Below are 16,709 nucleotides of genomic sequence, written 5' to 3'. Positions count from 1 at the left end.
AATATAAAACCATTGAATTAAGATGGAAACAATAGACTTTATTATTGCTTTAACACGTCATTCTTTACCACACAATGTTTGTCATAGTATTTTCAATACGTTGCCATGGAAATTAGTGTTATTCTACCTCAGGGATGAAAATTAAGGTCGTCCTACATATTGTACCTTTAAGTGCACTTATAAATAAAACATGTGTTGAATATATATCTATTGAAGACATTAAATAAAATGGTTTGTATTAGAAAAGTCACGTTAAAACATGAATATAATCTCACATTAACATGGTTGCTTTGGATATCTTGAGGAACACTACACATAAATTCGCTTCTTGTCAGGCCAAAATGACATGTGAGACAAACTCAGACTCAAGAGAGAAAGACAATCAATGGGTTTTCTAAATAGAGATTAACTCCATTCACCTTTACACAGAAATACTGTGATTTTTGCTGCAATCGTTGTGTGTATTTTCTTCATTAACTGTGTCTCCATGGCAACCAAAGTGGCTTGAAGTCACACACACAGGGTGACCTTGCCTTTGACAAATGCACACAGCTGCATCCATCTTTCTTTCTGTCTCCATTTCTTGAGCCAGCTGCCTGTCTGTCATCCACTCACTCACCCGTCCACCCAAGCTACCATACAGGAAAAGAATTGGAACCCATACATGCTTCCTAAAAAAACACCCAGAGTAGCTCTCCTTCTGTCTCAACTTTGTGTGTGATGAGAATACAAAAAGGACAGTTACTGGGATCTGAAGCAGGAGGCGCATGTCCCGCCTTTGTCGTTCTCTAACTGGGGTTTGATGGTGTCAGGGACTTCTGATTGGAGCATGTCATTCTCACTGGCAATGATGTGTTTCACCAAACAGTTAGCCGCTTCGTCGATGTTGATGTTTTCCTGAAAAGAGAGCAAAATGTAGAAGGGACGCATAGAAGAGAGAGAGATATTAGGAGTATGAAAAGGTCAGGAAGAACAGAGAGGAGGAGACAAGAGGAACTGATTAATACAAACATTTTCATGAAAGGTAATAAAACAAGTGAGGCAAGCAAAACCCGTCAGAGCAGGTGAGTGAAACAAATGGGCCGTTACTAAAGGGACTGGATGGATGACACAGTAGCCAGCAGCAGTAATGTCAAAGCAAACTGAAAAGGGAGTTTTACATACATTTCTTCCCAGCTGCTACCTGTGGTCTGACAAATGGCAATACAACCTCATCCCCCCTTTACACACAAACACACGTGAAAAATATCTGAATTTGGGATTTAAACAATAACACTGGAGTTTGAGAAATACAGAAAATAACCAAAAATAGTTCAATATTTCTAAAGAACGTCTACATGCACAATATAAGAAATTATTCTGAACTTGAATCTATTGAAATTTCACATTCTTGTAGACGGGTAGGTTAAACTCACAGTAACAAAAAGGCAAGTCACATAAAGACCCAACGCAGACACTCACGTACAATAGCAGTATACATATTGAAACTCACAATTAAGTTAATAATTCATTATATCTCACAAGATCAAACAAAATATATCAAAAAAGTTTCTTAGTTACTGAATTACATGAAAGTGTGTTTTCTGTGACATAGCTTTGATTTGGTGTTAACAGGAGAATATAAAAGCTGTGTCAATAAAAACATATAGAATGTAATAAACAGTACTAACAACTAACAACAGAATGACTTTTGTCTGACAGAAATAAATGCCTGAGGAGCCACTCATTCTATTCTATTCTCGTCCCCTTGTAAAATTGAATTACCTTCAGCTTTACGCTGTATTTTTGCACCACTGCACATGTGAATTTTTCTGCATTTATTTATTATTCCATTATTAAAAGGTATTTTGAGTGATTTGTTCCTTAATAAGATACAAAAACGAAGCAGGGTGCAGAGAAAGACATGACATACAACAATAGTTTGGAACGTGTTGTGATTTTATGGTATGCTTCTTACACAATGTGGCAGGATTTATGAAATTATTACATCCATCATTATAGAGCTAAGCTTTACAAACTTATTCTACCAGTCAAAGTGAAACACAAATGCAGAATATCCATTCTCCGCAGCGCCGAAAGATTAGACAGCACCTTTACAGAAGATTAAGAGCATCTTGGACCAGAGCTGAAGGCTGAGTAAACTAGAGAAATGGCCCACAGGAGAGGACCAGCAGTGAGTATTGATGAGATACGCACACGCGCACACACACACGCACACACACACACACACACACACACACACACACACACACACACACACACACACACACACACACACACACACACACACACACACACACACACAGACACACACACGCACATACACACACACACACACACACACACACACACACACACACACACACACACACACACACACACACACACACACACACACACACACAACATGCACACAGCAGTAGAAATACTAAATATTCATAAGATCTAACAGTGTGCTCAGTAGGATGTGACATGCTGCCATCTGCAGCACCCTGACTTTCTCACATACACACAAACCCCTCCGTGTGCTACGTCATGTTCTATCGTTCTCACTGTAAGATCAGGAACAAACACCTACATGTGCAGCGTTGTTTAAGAAAAAAAGTTTGAAATAATCCTTCTGGCAGGTTATTTGACAGGAGGCTCGGAGAAAGTCAGAGATCATCCCCATATATATATAGTATATTAAAGACTCAATACACTGATTGTGCTTAAAAGGAAACTGTAAACTTTCTTGTGCAAATTACACTTGAGACATCAAGATGCACACTGCAAAAACAAAAAACAAATATCTGTATGGTCTTCAGACTACTATGTATTTTTCATATACCAGCTGACACTGGGTGACTATTTACAATTTCTCCTAAACCTCCTTTAAATCCTTTACCAGTTTACTTCCTTGATTTCAACAGCTTGAATTCTATCTCAGCCATCTTTATCATTGCAGCAGTTATTGTTGGTCACCGCCACTTTTTCCAGTTTCCTATTTCTCCTTGTTGCCTCAAGGGTATGATGTTTGGTGCAAAGCCTATAGGTGAACTGAAGAAGTGGAAAAAAATATTTTGTGTGAATCCAGGATTTTTTGTAATGACTTTTTACTAATTTGAATGTCACTTCCACAGATTAAAATTAATTTAAAAAGATATTTTGGTGGAATTTGACTGCAGTTATCTGTGCTGCATATAGATAACTGGTATGTGTGTGTTTTTGTGTGTGCGCGCAAGTACGTCTAGGCCTATTTTCCTCCATTACCATCCAGCTGTGAGATTCCTGTTCCACATTAGTTTGGTATTTGAGTTGTCTCAGTGTGTAGGTGGGTGAATCCTCAGCTCATCTCACGTTGCAATTCACTCACCACATTATTTCATTCCTGTCCACCTCAATGAGGCTGAGACTGAGACTCTGATAAACGCAGCACTTTTAAAGGATTTCTGTGCCTCTATGGAAACATCTCCACAGGACAATCAGGTGTTGGGTCTGATGTAGTCGAGTGGGTAGGGAGTCAGATGTTTCTCAAGGTATTTATATGTGTGTTACATCATTCTCACCTTAGCAGACGTCTCGTACCATCCCACAAAGCCGTTCTCCTCGCAGAACTGCTCCATCTTTATTCCATTATTGGTCAGTACGTCTCGGCCCTGGTCACATTTATTAGCCAAAAGCACAGTGGCTACATTTTTCCCATTGGCAAGTGTCAGTTTGGAATCCAAGTCCTCCTTCCATTTGGTGACAGCCTCAAAGGAGGCGGGTCTTGTGACGTCAAACACAATGAAGGCGCCCATGGCCTCGCGGTAGTACACACGGGTCATGTTGCCAAACCTCTCCTGACCTGGAAGACACACATGGACAAGGACATAGATGTTTACGTGCAAAGGAAATGAATAGGGTGAGGAGCTAAAGGATGGCACCAAAAACGCTGCAGGGGATGCGGGGTCACCTGAGCAGCAAACAGAGGCGTGAATGATCCGATTTACTCATTTTATCACAGGCGTCTCATACGTGCCACCATGCAAGCATTCCCAACATGCCTCACCTCCTCTCTCAAACACTACATAAGATGTAGACACAGACAGAGGCATGATGTGTGTAAATGTGTGTGTGTGAGAGTGTGTGTGTGTGTGTGTCTGCCTGCCCGCCTGTGAACTGTAGAAATTCCTGAGGGTAAAATTAATTTGATAAGCTCTGTAGGAATGCTGTATCCACACTGATTTTTCCCATCCATAATGTCTGCTGGAGCACTATCAGTACCAGCTTCACAGTTCAGCTTGCGGGCAAAACATTTTCACATTGTGGACTGAACCAAAAACCTCAAAAGCAGTTTGCCCTGTGGCAAAGAAGAAAGGAGTCGATATTTATTTACATGCTACTGTGTTGAGTCCCATGGGAACATTTGCATTCACGTGCTCTCCTACACAGGTGGATCAGAGCACAGGGTCAGACTACAACAGCTGGGAGGATGGCTCGCTCAAGGACATGGTTATGTATACAGGTATATACTGTATATATAACCTTATATATATATATATAACCTTATATTAGTATCATAGTATAGAATTACCGTATATACCAAGTAAAAAAATATATTTACAGCTTTCTATGTAAGCCAACTCAAATAGTTTTCTGGGCAATTATCTAATGAAAATGCTAAAAACAACTGGTTTCAAACGTAAGCATTTCTCTATAACATTAAATATTATTGACTAAATATGCAATAATTCACATTAAAGTTCAGTAAAAGACAACCTTGTGATGACATTAACAGTTAAAACTCTGCTAATCTGCTTCATTGGGACTGTGTGGGTGTAGTTTGATCAGATTTGAATTACATCTCTTTAACCTTTGTTCTATCCCCATAAAAATCTAGTATTATCCTACACAGCCCCTACGGTGATGCCAACATTATATAATAATGCATCAGTGACATGGAAATAGGCCACCACTCCAAGCATCCCTTGATTCAAATGCTGTTAAATCCTGATTGGTGCACAGGTTTACATGACATCACCTTTCTGAAACTGAGTCTTTCCAACAACAAAATGATGAAAAGAACATAGACAAATGCATAAATACAGTAATTTTACAGTAAAATGTTTAGCTTCGGCAGAAAATCGTGTGTTCTCGTAGGACTATGGTGCTGATGAGAAGCTGATTAAAAAGTAAGTATTGAGGGCTTCAATAGTTGGGAGCCATAGACCTTAAAAAGTATTGGTAAATGGACTTGTACTTACTGTATATAGCACCTCAAGGTGCTTTCACACTACTTGTCACATTCACACTGATGGCAGTGGACATCTAATCTAATCTAATGTAACCATTCACACCAAATTCACGCACCCATGCCCAGTAAACATGCGGGCCAGAGGAGCTAGGAATTGAACCGCCAATCCCTTGAATATATATATATATATATATATAGCCACGTCACCCTGTCAGCCCTGGTCATATAAAAACAGCAGTCAGAAATAGAATGGTTGAAGTTATAGCTTGTTTATAGCTTGTCTTGGGAAGTGATTTATCCCATTTGTGGCATGAGAAAACTTCAGCCCACCGTCAAATCCCCAAACAAATCCATAGCAGTGATGGATAAAGTAAATTGCCAGATGCAAAAATAATATTTTTTTAAAGGACATTTAATCTACATATTTGTTTTAATTTGTTTTTTACACATAATCTTCAAATGTCCCTTCTTTGTGCCAAACTAAATGGATGAAAACATATGATATTGTATTCTAATAATGGACAGACTATGCAGAGCTTCCATCTCGAGGCTTTCACGTTCTTGGAGCACGTACAGTACAGATAGATGGCAGTTTTCTCTGGGGGAGACACTCATCATTAGTTCACAATAAAAGCTTTCTGTATACAAGAGCTTGGGCCTCAAATCTCCCTCACATGAGTTTGAGACACATGACTGCTTGCGCTTACCGGAGAGGGCGCACAGAAGGGGAGAGAGCAGCAGGTCAGAGGATTCTTCTAAACCTCAGCCGACACTCATGTGAGATGAGACCGCTGTAGCCTTTAGGTGTGTTATCTTACTCAACAGCACCACGCTCAAAAGTCTTCATTATTTCTGTTTGTCGAAGGCAATCAAGGCATTCAGATACTGACTGAGCTGAAATATCATAATGTCTCCTTTTCACATACGATATTCTCTATTTCATTATCAAACAGACTGCTCAGCTCTCTAGGTCTGCATGGGCGAGTCACATCTAAACCTCTGTAAATGCATACCAAATAGTACCACATTTAAAAAAACATATGACAAATGATACAGGGTCCTACAGTTGGGGAATGTCACACAGTTCAGCAGATGGCAGAGATAGAGAAGAGATGAGGAGCCACTGGAGGCAAGACAAAATTACTGTTATATATTGAATGAGTCTATTTGAATTCACGAGTCACATTAATTTAATCTTTGCCTTATAAAATAATTAAAACCACCACTACACTGCCCTAGAATGAAGCAGCTTTAACTACATTTTGTTTATGAAAGTATAATAAGTAAGGTTATATGTAATACTATTCATGACCCACGTGATTCTGGCATGTGGGTTTATCTGTTTCATAACTTCTCTGGATGTGTGTGTGTTCCCTGTAAATAAACATGTAATTGCAGAAATGCGTTGCCAAGCGATTTGAAGTGAGTAATGACAAAAGGTCAGCTGATACACATAAGGAATATTAACCCTGGATGATCAGAATCAGAATAAAAAATACTTTAATAATCCCAGTTGGAAATTATTTATTCTTATTCTACCAATTTAATTCTACCAACTGTGAAGGAATGCTCTCATGCTCTCTGGGGGCTGTCTTTATTATTATTATTATTATTATTTTTAATAGTATCACTGTATTTAAAATACATCATTATTTAGTCATCCATTTTCTCTCTCAGGCCTCCAAACTAGACTTGAAACAATGTGTTGCCTTTACTGAAAGACAATGCATTCTTTCTCCATTTGACCAGTGTTTCCTTTATCTTTTAAAAAATAAATCCTACAAATGTCTAATACATTTGTTATTCTAAAAAAAATCTGCTGTTCTGCTTGGTTGTGGCTCACTTTAAAAATATGTTTGTGTCAAATGGAAGTAAGTCACAGAAACCACCTAGGAATGAGTAACTTTATCACATTTTCCATTTAAAAAAAATCTACTTTTGCGTGTGATCCATGCGTAAAAGTTGGACTGTACCTGCGATGTCCCACAGCTGGAGGCGCACCGTCTCCTGGTCCCAGTTGAGGACTTTGAGTGCGAAGTCAACCCCGATGGTGGCTCGGTAGTTGGGGCTGAAGTTGTGATGGACATACCGCTTGATGATGCTGGTCTTGCCGACCCCGAGGTCCCCTATCACAAGAATCTTATAGAGATGCTCCTTGTTGAGGTTGTTCTGCATGGCGACCGAGGAGGGCGAGAGCTGAGCATGAATCCACCGTGAATAGAGAGGACCGGGGGAATGAAAGGGGGGAAACAGCGCAGGACGCAGGACACAGGTCAGGACAGCGCGGAGAGAAGTGAGCAGAGTTGGGAAATGAGTTGAGTGGCGAAGCAAGAGAAAGGGGTGGTTAGGTACGCCCTGGCCCTGGCACACAGAGGGGAAGTGGAGCAGAGACGTTTGGACCTTGTGACTCACGCAGGGGAGCTGCCTGGGACTGCCGGGATGTATTTAAAACACCCCAGCCGGAGAGGATACGCACTTTAAATTTAAGTGAGCATGTAGTGGAAATAGGCTATTAAGACTTCTTAAGTAAAGTAGTAGCATTAAATGGAAATACTCAAGTGCAAGTGCCTCACAAATGCACTTTCCATCAGTGTAAGTCAGCAAATTAAACGAAGATTTACCCACACAAGGTTGAGTCAGTAATGCAACCTTTTTATATTCATCCTTCATCTCCGTATACAGCAAGTTCTATTGTTTCAGCCTCTTGTTTGCTGTAACATTGCCAAGCATTTTTGTTTATATTGTAGTGCTTGAGAGAAAGCTGTCAATCAGTCAAATCATATATATAAATATATGTATTTTTAGATAAAATCCAACATCTCAGGGATATTGATCGGAAATTGGGTTGCATATTATTTCACACGCAGACACACATAAAACAGTCATTTTGAAAAGCTTTTATTCTGTCAAATTCAAAAAAGTAAACAAGAAACAGTGCAATCCAGAATAAAAGGCACTACAATCAGTCACATCCCTTTATTGATTGGTTATGAATTCCCTTTGAAATGCTCCACAGGGAATCGGTACAAATTGTCCCACAGACAAACATGGCAGTCACGGTTTCACTTTGATGCAAGGACAAAAGACATTACAATTTTCCACTGTTTTGCTTCCCTGAGTCAAATAATCAAGGTCCTGTACCTGACAAACACAATACACTTACTCCTCAGTAACTAGCTCCCTTTAAATTAAGTTACTTCCCTTCATGATTTGTCACAGAGCATACTGATGCATTTTGATTCCAAGTTTGTGTTGGCAGTTACAGCTTGAAGTCAAATAGCACATAGACAGCTAATCAGTAATTGCTGAATCAGAAAACATTTTAACAAAAAAATAAAAACTATAAAGCAACATGGCATGCTGATATGCTTAGATCACGGCATCAAACGAGCAGAATAATTGTTTCCCTGATACTTTCAGAAATGAACCAGATAGAAGTTTTGTGTCCTCATTTATGCTTTTAACCAATTTCTGATTATAATTGTCTAGTTTTACCACATTTACAGGGCTTGGGTGTTAAAACCACTCGTTCATTTCATCCTCAGTTTACAGCTTCTACAGTTTGGGGATGGGGTTGGCTGCGACTGCAATGCTCTCGATTGAGCACTCGTCTCCGCCCCGGCGGATTCGGAAATAGCCGTCCTCGCCCCAGCCGGTGCTCCAGCTGTTCTTGACGATCCAGTACTTCTGCCCGGTCATGTGGCAGCGACCATACCCCACCAACAGCACTGCGTGGTTGGTCAGCTCGAAGGGATTGAAGGGGTCTGCGAGGCCTGTGTGGTGGTAGATGCCCTCCTTATAGTGCATGAAGTCAGGGTAGACCTGTGGAAGGATAGGAATGATACATTTAATGTTACATTTTGCATGAAATCCAAGCTACTAAGCAGGAGAGTTTACTAAGTTGTAGAGAAATTATAAAATACATTTCATAAAATAAAAAATAAAGTTTACGGAAAATTTAAATAAAAAATGGTGAATTAACCGGAAACTTTTATAAGATGCACATACAAGTAAAGTTCAAAGTTTAAAGGTTTTGCAGTATATAAGAGAACAGCATGATATATTGCATGGGATAAACATAGTGTTTTGAGATGAGCGACCTCCCCTGAATCAAAGAGCACCTCAGTTACATAGGACTAACATCAGAACAACTAACATTGGAAAAAAATACGCTTTGAAATAAAACAAACATTGACCATTAAGCCCACAAGTGGTTGAAATGTACCAGCCTTGTGAAGTTGCAGCCAACTGTTTTATTATGCACACAGCCAAAAGGCAGGATGATATCAAATTAAAAATAAAATCAATGAACTTGTTTCAGAAAGGTATTTTATAGCCTGAATATCTTTTTCTTCTTAGAGTGATCCCCAAGATGCTTTTGCAAAACAAGATCTCCAGTAGAAAAGTTTTCCAAATACTGAGTTTGTCCAGAGGACATAATTAGACAAAGTTGTGTCAAGTTAAAGTGAATTTCTGTAAGACACAGCAGCTGAATTTGGGCTTAAATAAGGGAAGGATTAAACAGCAATTTCTGACAACACAGGTTAATCTTAATTCAAACTCTAAATTGCACTGACAGGGCAAAAAAAACAAACAATTGTTGAATGAACACAAACTGTGTGTACAGGAATAGCAATTAGGAAACAGTGTGCTTCTGTTTTACCTCGAAGGCCACACCAATGGGTCCATTCTTTACCAGTTCCAACATCATGGCCTTCTCACTGCAGCCGCCATAAAATCCACCAACGTAGTAGTATTCTGCGGCGTAAATGCGGCCGCAGTTTTGAGGAACGCCACACGGAGAGTCCTTTCCAATATACGGAAAGCATGACTCCTCCACAATGCCGAAGTCCTGCACATACTTCCCAATCAGGTATGGGAACCCGCCGTCGCAACCTTAAAAAGGAGGAGAGATGAATGTTACACCTGGTTTGTTCAAAGAAATTGTTTTCTGAACTTTCTTAAAAAAGGGTGAAATCTATTTTTGATCCAAGATGGAAACATTAGCTGATGCTTTTTCCAGAACTCGTCAAAATAAGAAGTGAAAATGCCTGATACACCTTCCAAAAAAAGCCAACACATAAAAAAAATAGTTGTTCTGATTAGGGAGGGTGGCTTCCCAGGGTTAAGATCATCTATCACAATATAAAAGTACATAATATACATTTTTTAACTTTGATCGATAATCGATATGGTCAGGAAGCAAGATTTCAGATTGAGAGTTAGTTTACCTTGAGAATATTCAGAGCAGGAGACCACTTGTTGCGGGCTGAGGACGGGAGTCTCGCTGTTGTTGGTGAGAATTCGGACACGAGCTTCCAGCATTCCCATGGACGCGAAGGAGTAGCAGCTTCCACATGATGCTGAAACAGAACATCAAAGATTTACACTCACACTGCTTGGAGATAAATCCTAACTGTGTGAACCTTGTGATGTTCAGTTTTTCTTGCCTGTACAATTTAACCGATATTGTATTAGATAGCATTATATTAAGAAGTACTAAAAATATTTTCTTTTTCTATTGTATTTCGCCTTTCAATATAATGCGGTTCTACAGCGGCAATTATGATAAAATATAGACATGATCAACACCTCTGACATTGTCAACCAAAACTGTCCAAATATATTGTAGTACATTGGAAGCACCTTTCAATAGAATGCGGTTCTACAGCGGCAATTATAATACAAATATAGACATTATGATCAACACCTCTGACATTGTCAACCAAAACTGTCCAAATATATTGTAGTTACACCTGCACATGTTATCTGCTACAACACCCATGAAATAAAACCCTAATAATTTGGAAACGGTTCACTTGAATAACACATTTGTTCAAGAATACATTACACCAGTCAGTCAGCAACACATTTTCTGTAATGTTCCTGCCCCAGTATACTTCTGCGCATTAGTTGTAATGCATAATAAAATGGAGCAAGGCACAGAGACAGGTACACTGATTAAAGCCACTGGTTACCATCAATAGTGTGAGACATAAGGTTCTTAATCGAAATGCTCTGCAGAAATAAATTAGGTCAGAGAAAGAGGCTGTGGGGATTTGCAGGGTGGTTTAATTGTAGTAATGATTCAAGTCAGGGTGACACAGTGAGAACAGTTTTCATTTGGGTCCAAGACTTGGGTCTCTTAAGACTAAGAAGGTGTTAGATTGTGTATTGAAATAAAATACTTTGCTGTCATAATATTTTATGATGTGGTCAGTTTCGGTTTGTCACAGGACATTTCATTTGGCCAGTTACACATGCATCTTGCATCAAAAACATACTACAAAATACACCTGACTTGAACCAATAAAGAAAAAAAAACAAAACACCTCTGCAGCACTGCCCAGTGGCTTAAAGGGCTTCTCTTGAAACTCTCCAGCTCTCTCCAGATCCTTAAACCAGGCACTACAGAGGCCCTCTCAGATACTCAATCTACTCTGCACGCATAATCTCTCCACTCACACACTAGGCAGTGCAGAAACACAGGAAGAGAGCAGAAAGCAGACCCAGGCCTGCCAAGAGGAAAACTAAGTAGCTGGTGAGCTGGTGAGCTGCTGTTCAGCGTCTGCCCTTACTGACAGCTGCTCAAGTGTAAAAGCACATCTTTGTCTGCCTCCTGCGAATCTTAGGATTCATTTTGTTTACATTTCTGATATCATGTGTTCAGGTATAATACAGTTATTTCTCCATCCCTTTAAATTAGATTTTTTTTTTGGATGTCTTTAACTTTTAATACTCAAGAGTAAAAAAAAAAATACTAAGCTTCAAGGTTTCAGCAGGAGAGCAATTAAGTGTCACCTTGGTTTCGCACAGGGCTGACGAAGTTAACGCCATCAACATTTCTCCAATCCCAATGCTCAGGTAGACTTGCCGCCATCTTGGCTACGTCAGCTTTCACAGGCGTAGGACGAACACGGCTAAAGTTAAATCACAAGGGATCTTTATGTTAGACATTTTGCGTGCAAAGTGGTAAAAAGTATCAGTACAACAGGTCTCAAAACGATATGATATCCACTTCTGTTGGTACGAAAGTGCCAAAGTAAAAAAAAATAAAAAGCAGCTCTACAAATCAGATTTCCAACTCAGGCTGCACAGATGAAACAGCAGGGAAGAAAACTGTGTGTGATTGGTATGTGTTCAATGACTTATCTGTACAGGCATGTGTGCAGGCTGTTATGTATTTTTTCAAAAAAGGGAATTTTATATTGTGTGCCATGGGCTTTGGAGTTTTAAGACCAAACACACACATTTACTACTTTTAATAGTAACATTAATTAACATGAACCCGTTTTTTTCCTTGAGTATATTATGAGAAATGTAGGTAAATACTCACACAGGGATACGGGAGGCGGGCCCGCCTGCTCGGTACTGCAGCTCCTTCAGAGTGTACACCTCGTGCTCTGAATAGGCCACAGCCTTCCAGGATTTCTGAACAGAGTTGATTGAATCAATGAAGTCCAGGTTGTGTTTGTACGGCTTCTGGAGCAGTCTGGAGGGTGAAATGAAGCACAAATGTCAGGTTGTCTTCTTTTTTTTTTTAAAGGGAACGTCTGCTAAAATACTTGTTGACTCAATGCTTCAGAGAAAAGATGAACACAGACATTTTGACTGTGAAAATAAAAACATTTTATACTAAAACCATAAATGAAAACGTGTATTAGTTTATGGTACATTAACTGTTTTTTGTGAGGAACTCAGACAACACAGTGGATACCAATTATTGAAATAATTTCACTTTATTTGAGTGTGTTTGATGAATTAACGAGGTAATTAAGCTACAGACTTAGCTCTGGGAAAGAGAGAAACTTGAATTCAGAAGGTGTAAGGTCATATATTTCACTGTAATAAGGAAAAAACATAAGAACATATCCATACAGTTTCTGAGTTTATTTTATTAATTTACCAGGAACCCCCACTATTGAAAACTGTCTTCCTCATAAAGCCGCCTGACAACATCTGAGCGGACAGCAGAAATTTACTGAATCATAAATTGAGCTCACAGACTGACTGGGAGCTGATCAAACCATGTAGATACGTTTATAACTTTTAAAAAAGATACAACAGGACATTGTGTGATTTAAACAGTGGCCTATACACATTATGATAAGATTTAACATGTCGCCCAACACTAGTATACGTACCTGCTGCTGAGGACTGGTTTGTAATCTACTCGGGGTTGAAGGGATTTCACCCTCTTACCCACAAAACAGGCCCAGTTGTTTCCCAGTACATCATGGACCCACCCTGGCAGGGTCTGATCACAGTAGCTGGTCACCTTAGGGCCAACTTCAGTGTACTGAAAATGTAATTAGACGATCAGATTAGGGTTGTATCATTTTATGCAAACACTCAAGATTATTCCATATAAAAGGTAAGCTTTTTTTCAGCACATTCAGCATTAAACAACAAAATCTCTGTCTTCTTCTAATATCACTACATTAAGCTAAGTTAAGTCCAGGAAAAGGGGAAGTTGAACTAGACGTGGCTAAATCATATGTGGGGTTGAAGACAGACGGGCTATGACACTTCCCTCAACTCAGTGTCATGTGAGTGATGACAAAGAACACATGACTAAAAGATTAACCTTTAATATAGCCACTTTCAAATAGCTGCCAGCTAATTTCAGATTGGCCTAGGCGTACCAAAGACATGCATATTTTCCAGATACCATCAGTTCAGATGAGGGGAGAGGAAATTAAGTAATAGTGAAACTAAACCTTTAATGTCAGGGAAATTGTTTAATGATGAGTTGAACTTTGACGACATGAAGTTCTTGATCAACTGGGCTATCTCAAGGAGGATGAACAGTGCAAGAATGGGATACCCTCTCTAATTCACACTGGTCAGACAGCGGGGCAATTTCTCCAGATGGCTGCTTCAGCTTCGCTGTCGTAGTAATAGATACAGGAAATCTTTCCTGCCACAATCCATCACTTTTTATAATAACTCTCTCACCTCTGCCTGACAGAACTCTGGTCTCTCTACTGTTTTGTTGTATGTATTATTATTATTATGGTTATAGTATATTTTGCATGTTTTGTTGTATATATTATTGATGTTTATAGCACACTGTGCACTGTATGTATTGGATTTTATTTTACTGACCCACTACTGCTGTAACATAATAATTTCCCAGTCTGGGATCATTAAAGTAATTCTATTCTATGAACTAGCTTGTTGCAAGCATTTTCAAGGTGCATCTTTTACCTTGAAGAAGGCGAACCACTTGTACCCATTAATGACCACTTCAAAGCCCTGGTTGTAGATGAGGGTGAAGAAGCCGGTGTTCCCCAGCTCGTCTGAGGCTACGGACAGTTTCTCTAGGGTCACTGTTACTGTGCTCTCACCTGTAGCTGAGGAGGAAGACCACAATATACAATGTTACAAGAGTTTAACGGCCGGAAATTATTCAACTTTTAGATTCATTTCCCATCATCAGTCCCCAACACAGATTAACCCGATGCTCCTACAAATACAATATTGAGCAGGAGAATATAGATTACAATCTGATAGAATTTGAATTAAACTCAAACTACAGTATGCTACAGATTCATACATGATATATATTATTTTTATTTATAAAAAAAAAAAAGGGACATATGCACCACTGTTTGCTCAAATGTGATTTTCATCTGGAGGCCCTTGAAAGGTCACAATTGAAACAAACCCACACCACATATTTGGAACAAGCTTGCAGAAAACTGCAGGTGCTGCAACTCTCAGCTCTTTTAAACCAAGACTAAAGACTTTTCTGGTTGCCGCTGCCTTCCAGTGAATAAAAACAATTCCATCCATTGCTTGTACTGCCCTGTAACTTGTATGCATTTTACAAATATTTCTAAAAACATTTTGTCTGCTTGTTTTCTTCTATCTGATTGTCATTGTATGCGTTTCTCTCCAATGCTTTGATGTAAAGCACTTTGAATTATATACAGATAACCGTATAACCTATGTAATAACGTCAAACAAGGAGGAAGTGATGAACTGGAAGCTTAAATTCTACAGGCCCTAACATGTCACCTGATTTCCCAATTACGAAACTACAACTTGCATTGCTTCTGATCAGTCCCGTGATGCATGTGAGCAGCTTTACCTTGAGCAGAGCAGTTGAGGGTCTTGTCGTGTCCTGCTTTGGACACCTGAAACTCCCATGTCCCCAGCAGGTCCTCGTAGGTGCAGTTGGCCGGTGTGTCCCCCCAGGACCCTTCAACCCAGAGCATGAACACACACGCTACCACACCGCTCAGCCTCATCTTCGTCAACACAAACACACACTTTAAGAACTACGCAGCCAGAACCGCGTCTTCTGTGAAAATATTTGATTGTTTATCAGCACCACCTGCCACACTTCAACTTAACCCGTCCTCTGTCCGCTATTTATGCGAGCTGAAACTTTTTTACAAAGAAAACATATTCGTCTAACGGTCAAGATAGAACGCTCACAGCGCATGCGCAGAAGTAGCGGAGTAGCTAACGTTCTCAACCGTTGAACCACACCGATCTTCTTTGTGTATTTTTACTAATATACTAATAAATAATAATTGTAACAAAACTTCATCTCGTGTTTATTCATTTAATTATAAATAAACGAACTATCAGCGTGCCATACTTAACCTACCATGAGATTAACACACTTTCTAATCAGTCATAAGGAGAATTCAGCGAACAAGGAAACACACAGCATTACTTCTCTTGTCCTCCAGCGTCCTTTGTCTCTGTCGCTCTTTGGTTTCTTTTTCCTTGTCATATGACCCGCCAGCTGGGCGCATGCGCAGTAAACGCGAGAAAAGACCTGAGTGCAGTGGAGGACATGGTGGAGAGACCTTTTAATTTCCGCTAATTATGTTAGCTTTAGGGATATTTTTAGTTCACTATTAGCAAAAATAGAAATAACATGCATTTATCTTGAAGCTATACCATGAGTTTTTGTAAGACCTGTATTCTAAAAATAAATGGATAAAATGAAAAGTACTATTTTGTTATCATTATCGATATCACAATCAACATTTTGCGCTGTGGTCATCAGACCTGTAGTGGCCACTGCAGACATGCAGGTTGCTCCAGGAGCCTTCAGATAGGATTAACTATTAGCAAAATTATGACCCAATGAAAGAGTTAGGGAATGTTTGTCCAGTTTACTGAAAGAGAAGTGGGTAAATGAGCCCACTCAGTGGCCAGAGGTGACATACCCAGACATTTATTCCTACCTTATTGAATCACCAGGTAATGCAGGCCTACAGCAAAGATCCCTTTCTCTGTCGTTAATATCCTGTTGTTTTACTTTAGCTCTGTGAAACAAAACAAACAGCTAAGGCTTTGTCCACCTAAGGTTATATGAGGGTGAAATGTTGGCTACTGTCTTTCTCTCTCCTAGACACACACTCACTGCCATCTTTTTGACATAAATCTGTCATATTCTGCAATCATCCTGTCAATAAATATGTAAAAATACTTGTATTTCCTCAAATGTAATCCAATTTATTTTTAG

At 39.4% G+C, this 16,709-nt stretch overlaps 2 protein-coding genes across 2 annotated transcripts; both read right to left on the bottom strand.

The window, feature by feature from the left end:
• Nucleotides 1–205: 205 nt before the first annotated feature.
• On the bottom strand, nt 206–7,393 carry rab38a (RAB38a, member RAS oncogene family; the record flags this gene model as incomplete). The annotated part of the gene is made up of 3 exons (XM_083914061.1): nt 206–897; nt 3,549–3,829; nt 7,192–7,393. 3 exons carry the CDS (start codon nt 7,391–7,393, stop codon nt 742–744), a joined length of 639 nt encoding a protein of 212 aa, XP_083770187.1. The 3' UTR covers nt 206–741.
• A 707-nt stretch (nt 7,394–8,100) lies between these two features.
• ctsc (cathepsin C) lies at nt 8,101–15,601 on the bottom strand. The gene is made up of 8 exons (XM_083913510.1): nt 15,315–15,601; nt 14,429–14,574; nt 13,363–13,517; nt 12,555–12,710; nt 12,020–12,138; nt 10,450–10,581; nt 9,882–10,114; nt 8,101–9,040 (listed from the first exon to the last, which is right to left on the bottom strand). The coding sequence occupies exons 1-8, from the start codon at nt 15,472–15,474 to the stop codon at nt 8,774–8,776; spliced, it is 1,368 nt and encodes a 455-aa protein (XP_083769636.1). The 5' UTR covers nt 15,475–15,601; the 3' UTR covers nt 8,101–8,773.
• Between the last annotated feature and the right edge of the window lie 1,108 nt (nt 15,602–16,709).

This window comes from Echiichthys vipera (genome assembly GCF_963691815.1).
Source record: "Echiichthys vipera genome assembly, chromosome: 5".
Classification (NCBI taxonomy): domain Eukaryota; kingdom Metazoa; phylum Chordata; class Actinopteri; order Perciformes; family Trachinidae; genus Echiichthys; species Echiichthys vipera.
The sequence above is the reverse complement of the archived record's forward strand: the minus strand, read 5'-3'. Positions and strand labels throughout refer to the sequence as shown.

Coding starts and splice junctions, on each gene's coding strand:
- ctsc (XM_083913510.1), bottom strand. CDS start 15,474: ATGAGGCTGAGCGGTGTGGTAGCGTGTGTGTTCATGCTCTGGGTTGAA. Junction 14,575..15,314: donor CCTCAACTGCTCTGCTCAAG/GTAAAGCTGCTC, acceptor CTTCCTCCTCAG/CTACAGGTGAGAGCACAGTA. Junction 12,139..12,554: donor CCCGCCTCCCGTATCCCTGT/GTGAGTATTTAC, acceptor ATTTAACTTTAG/CCGTGTTCGTCCTACGCCTG.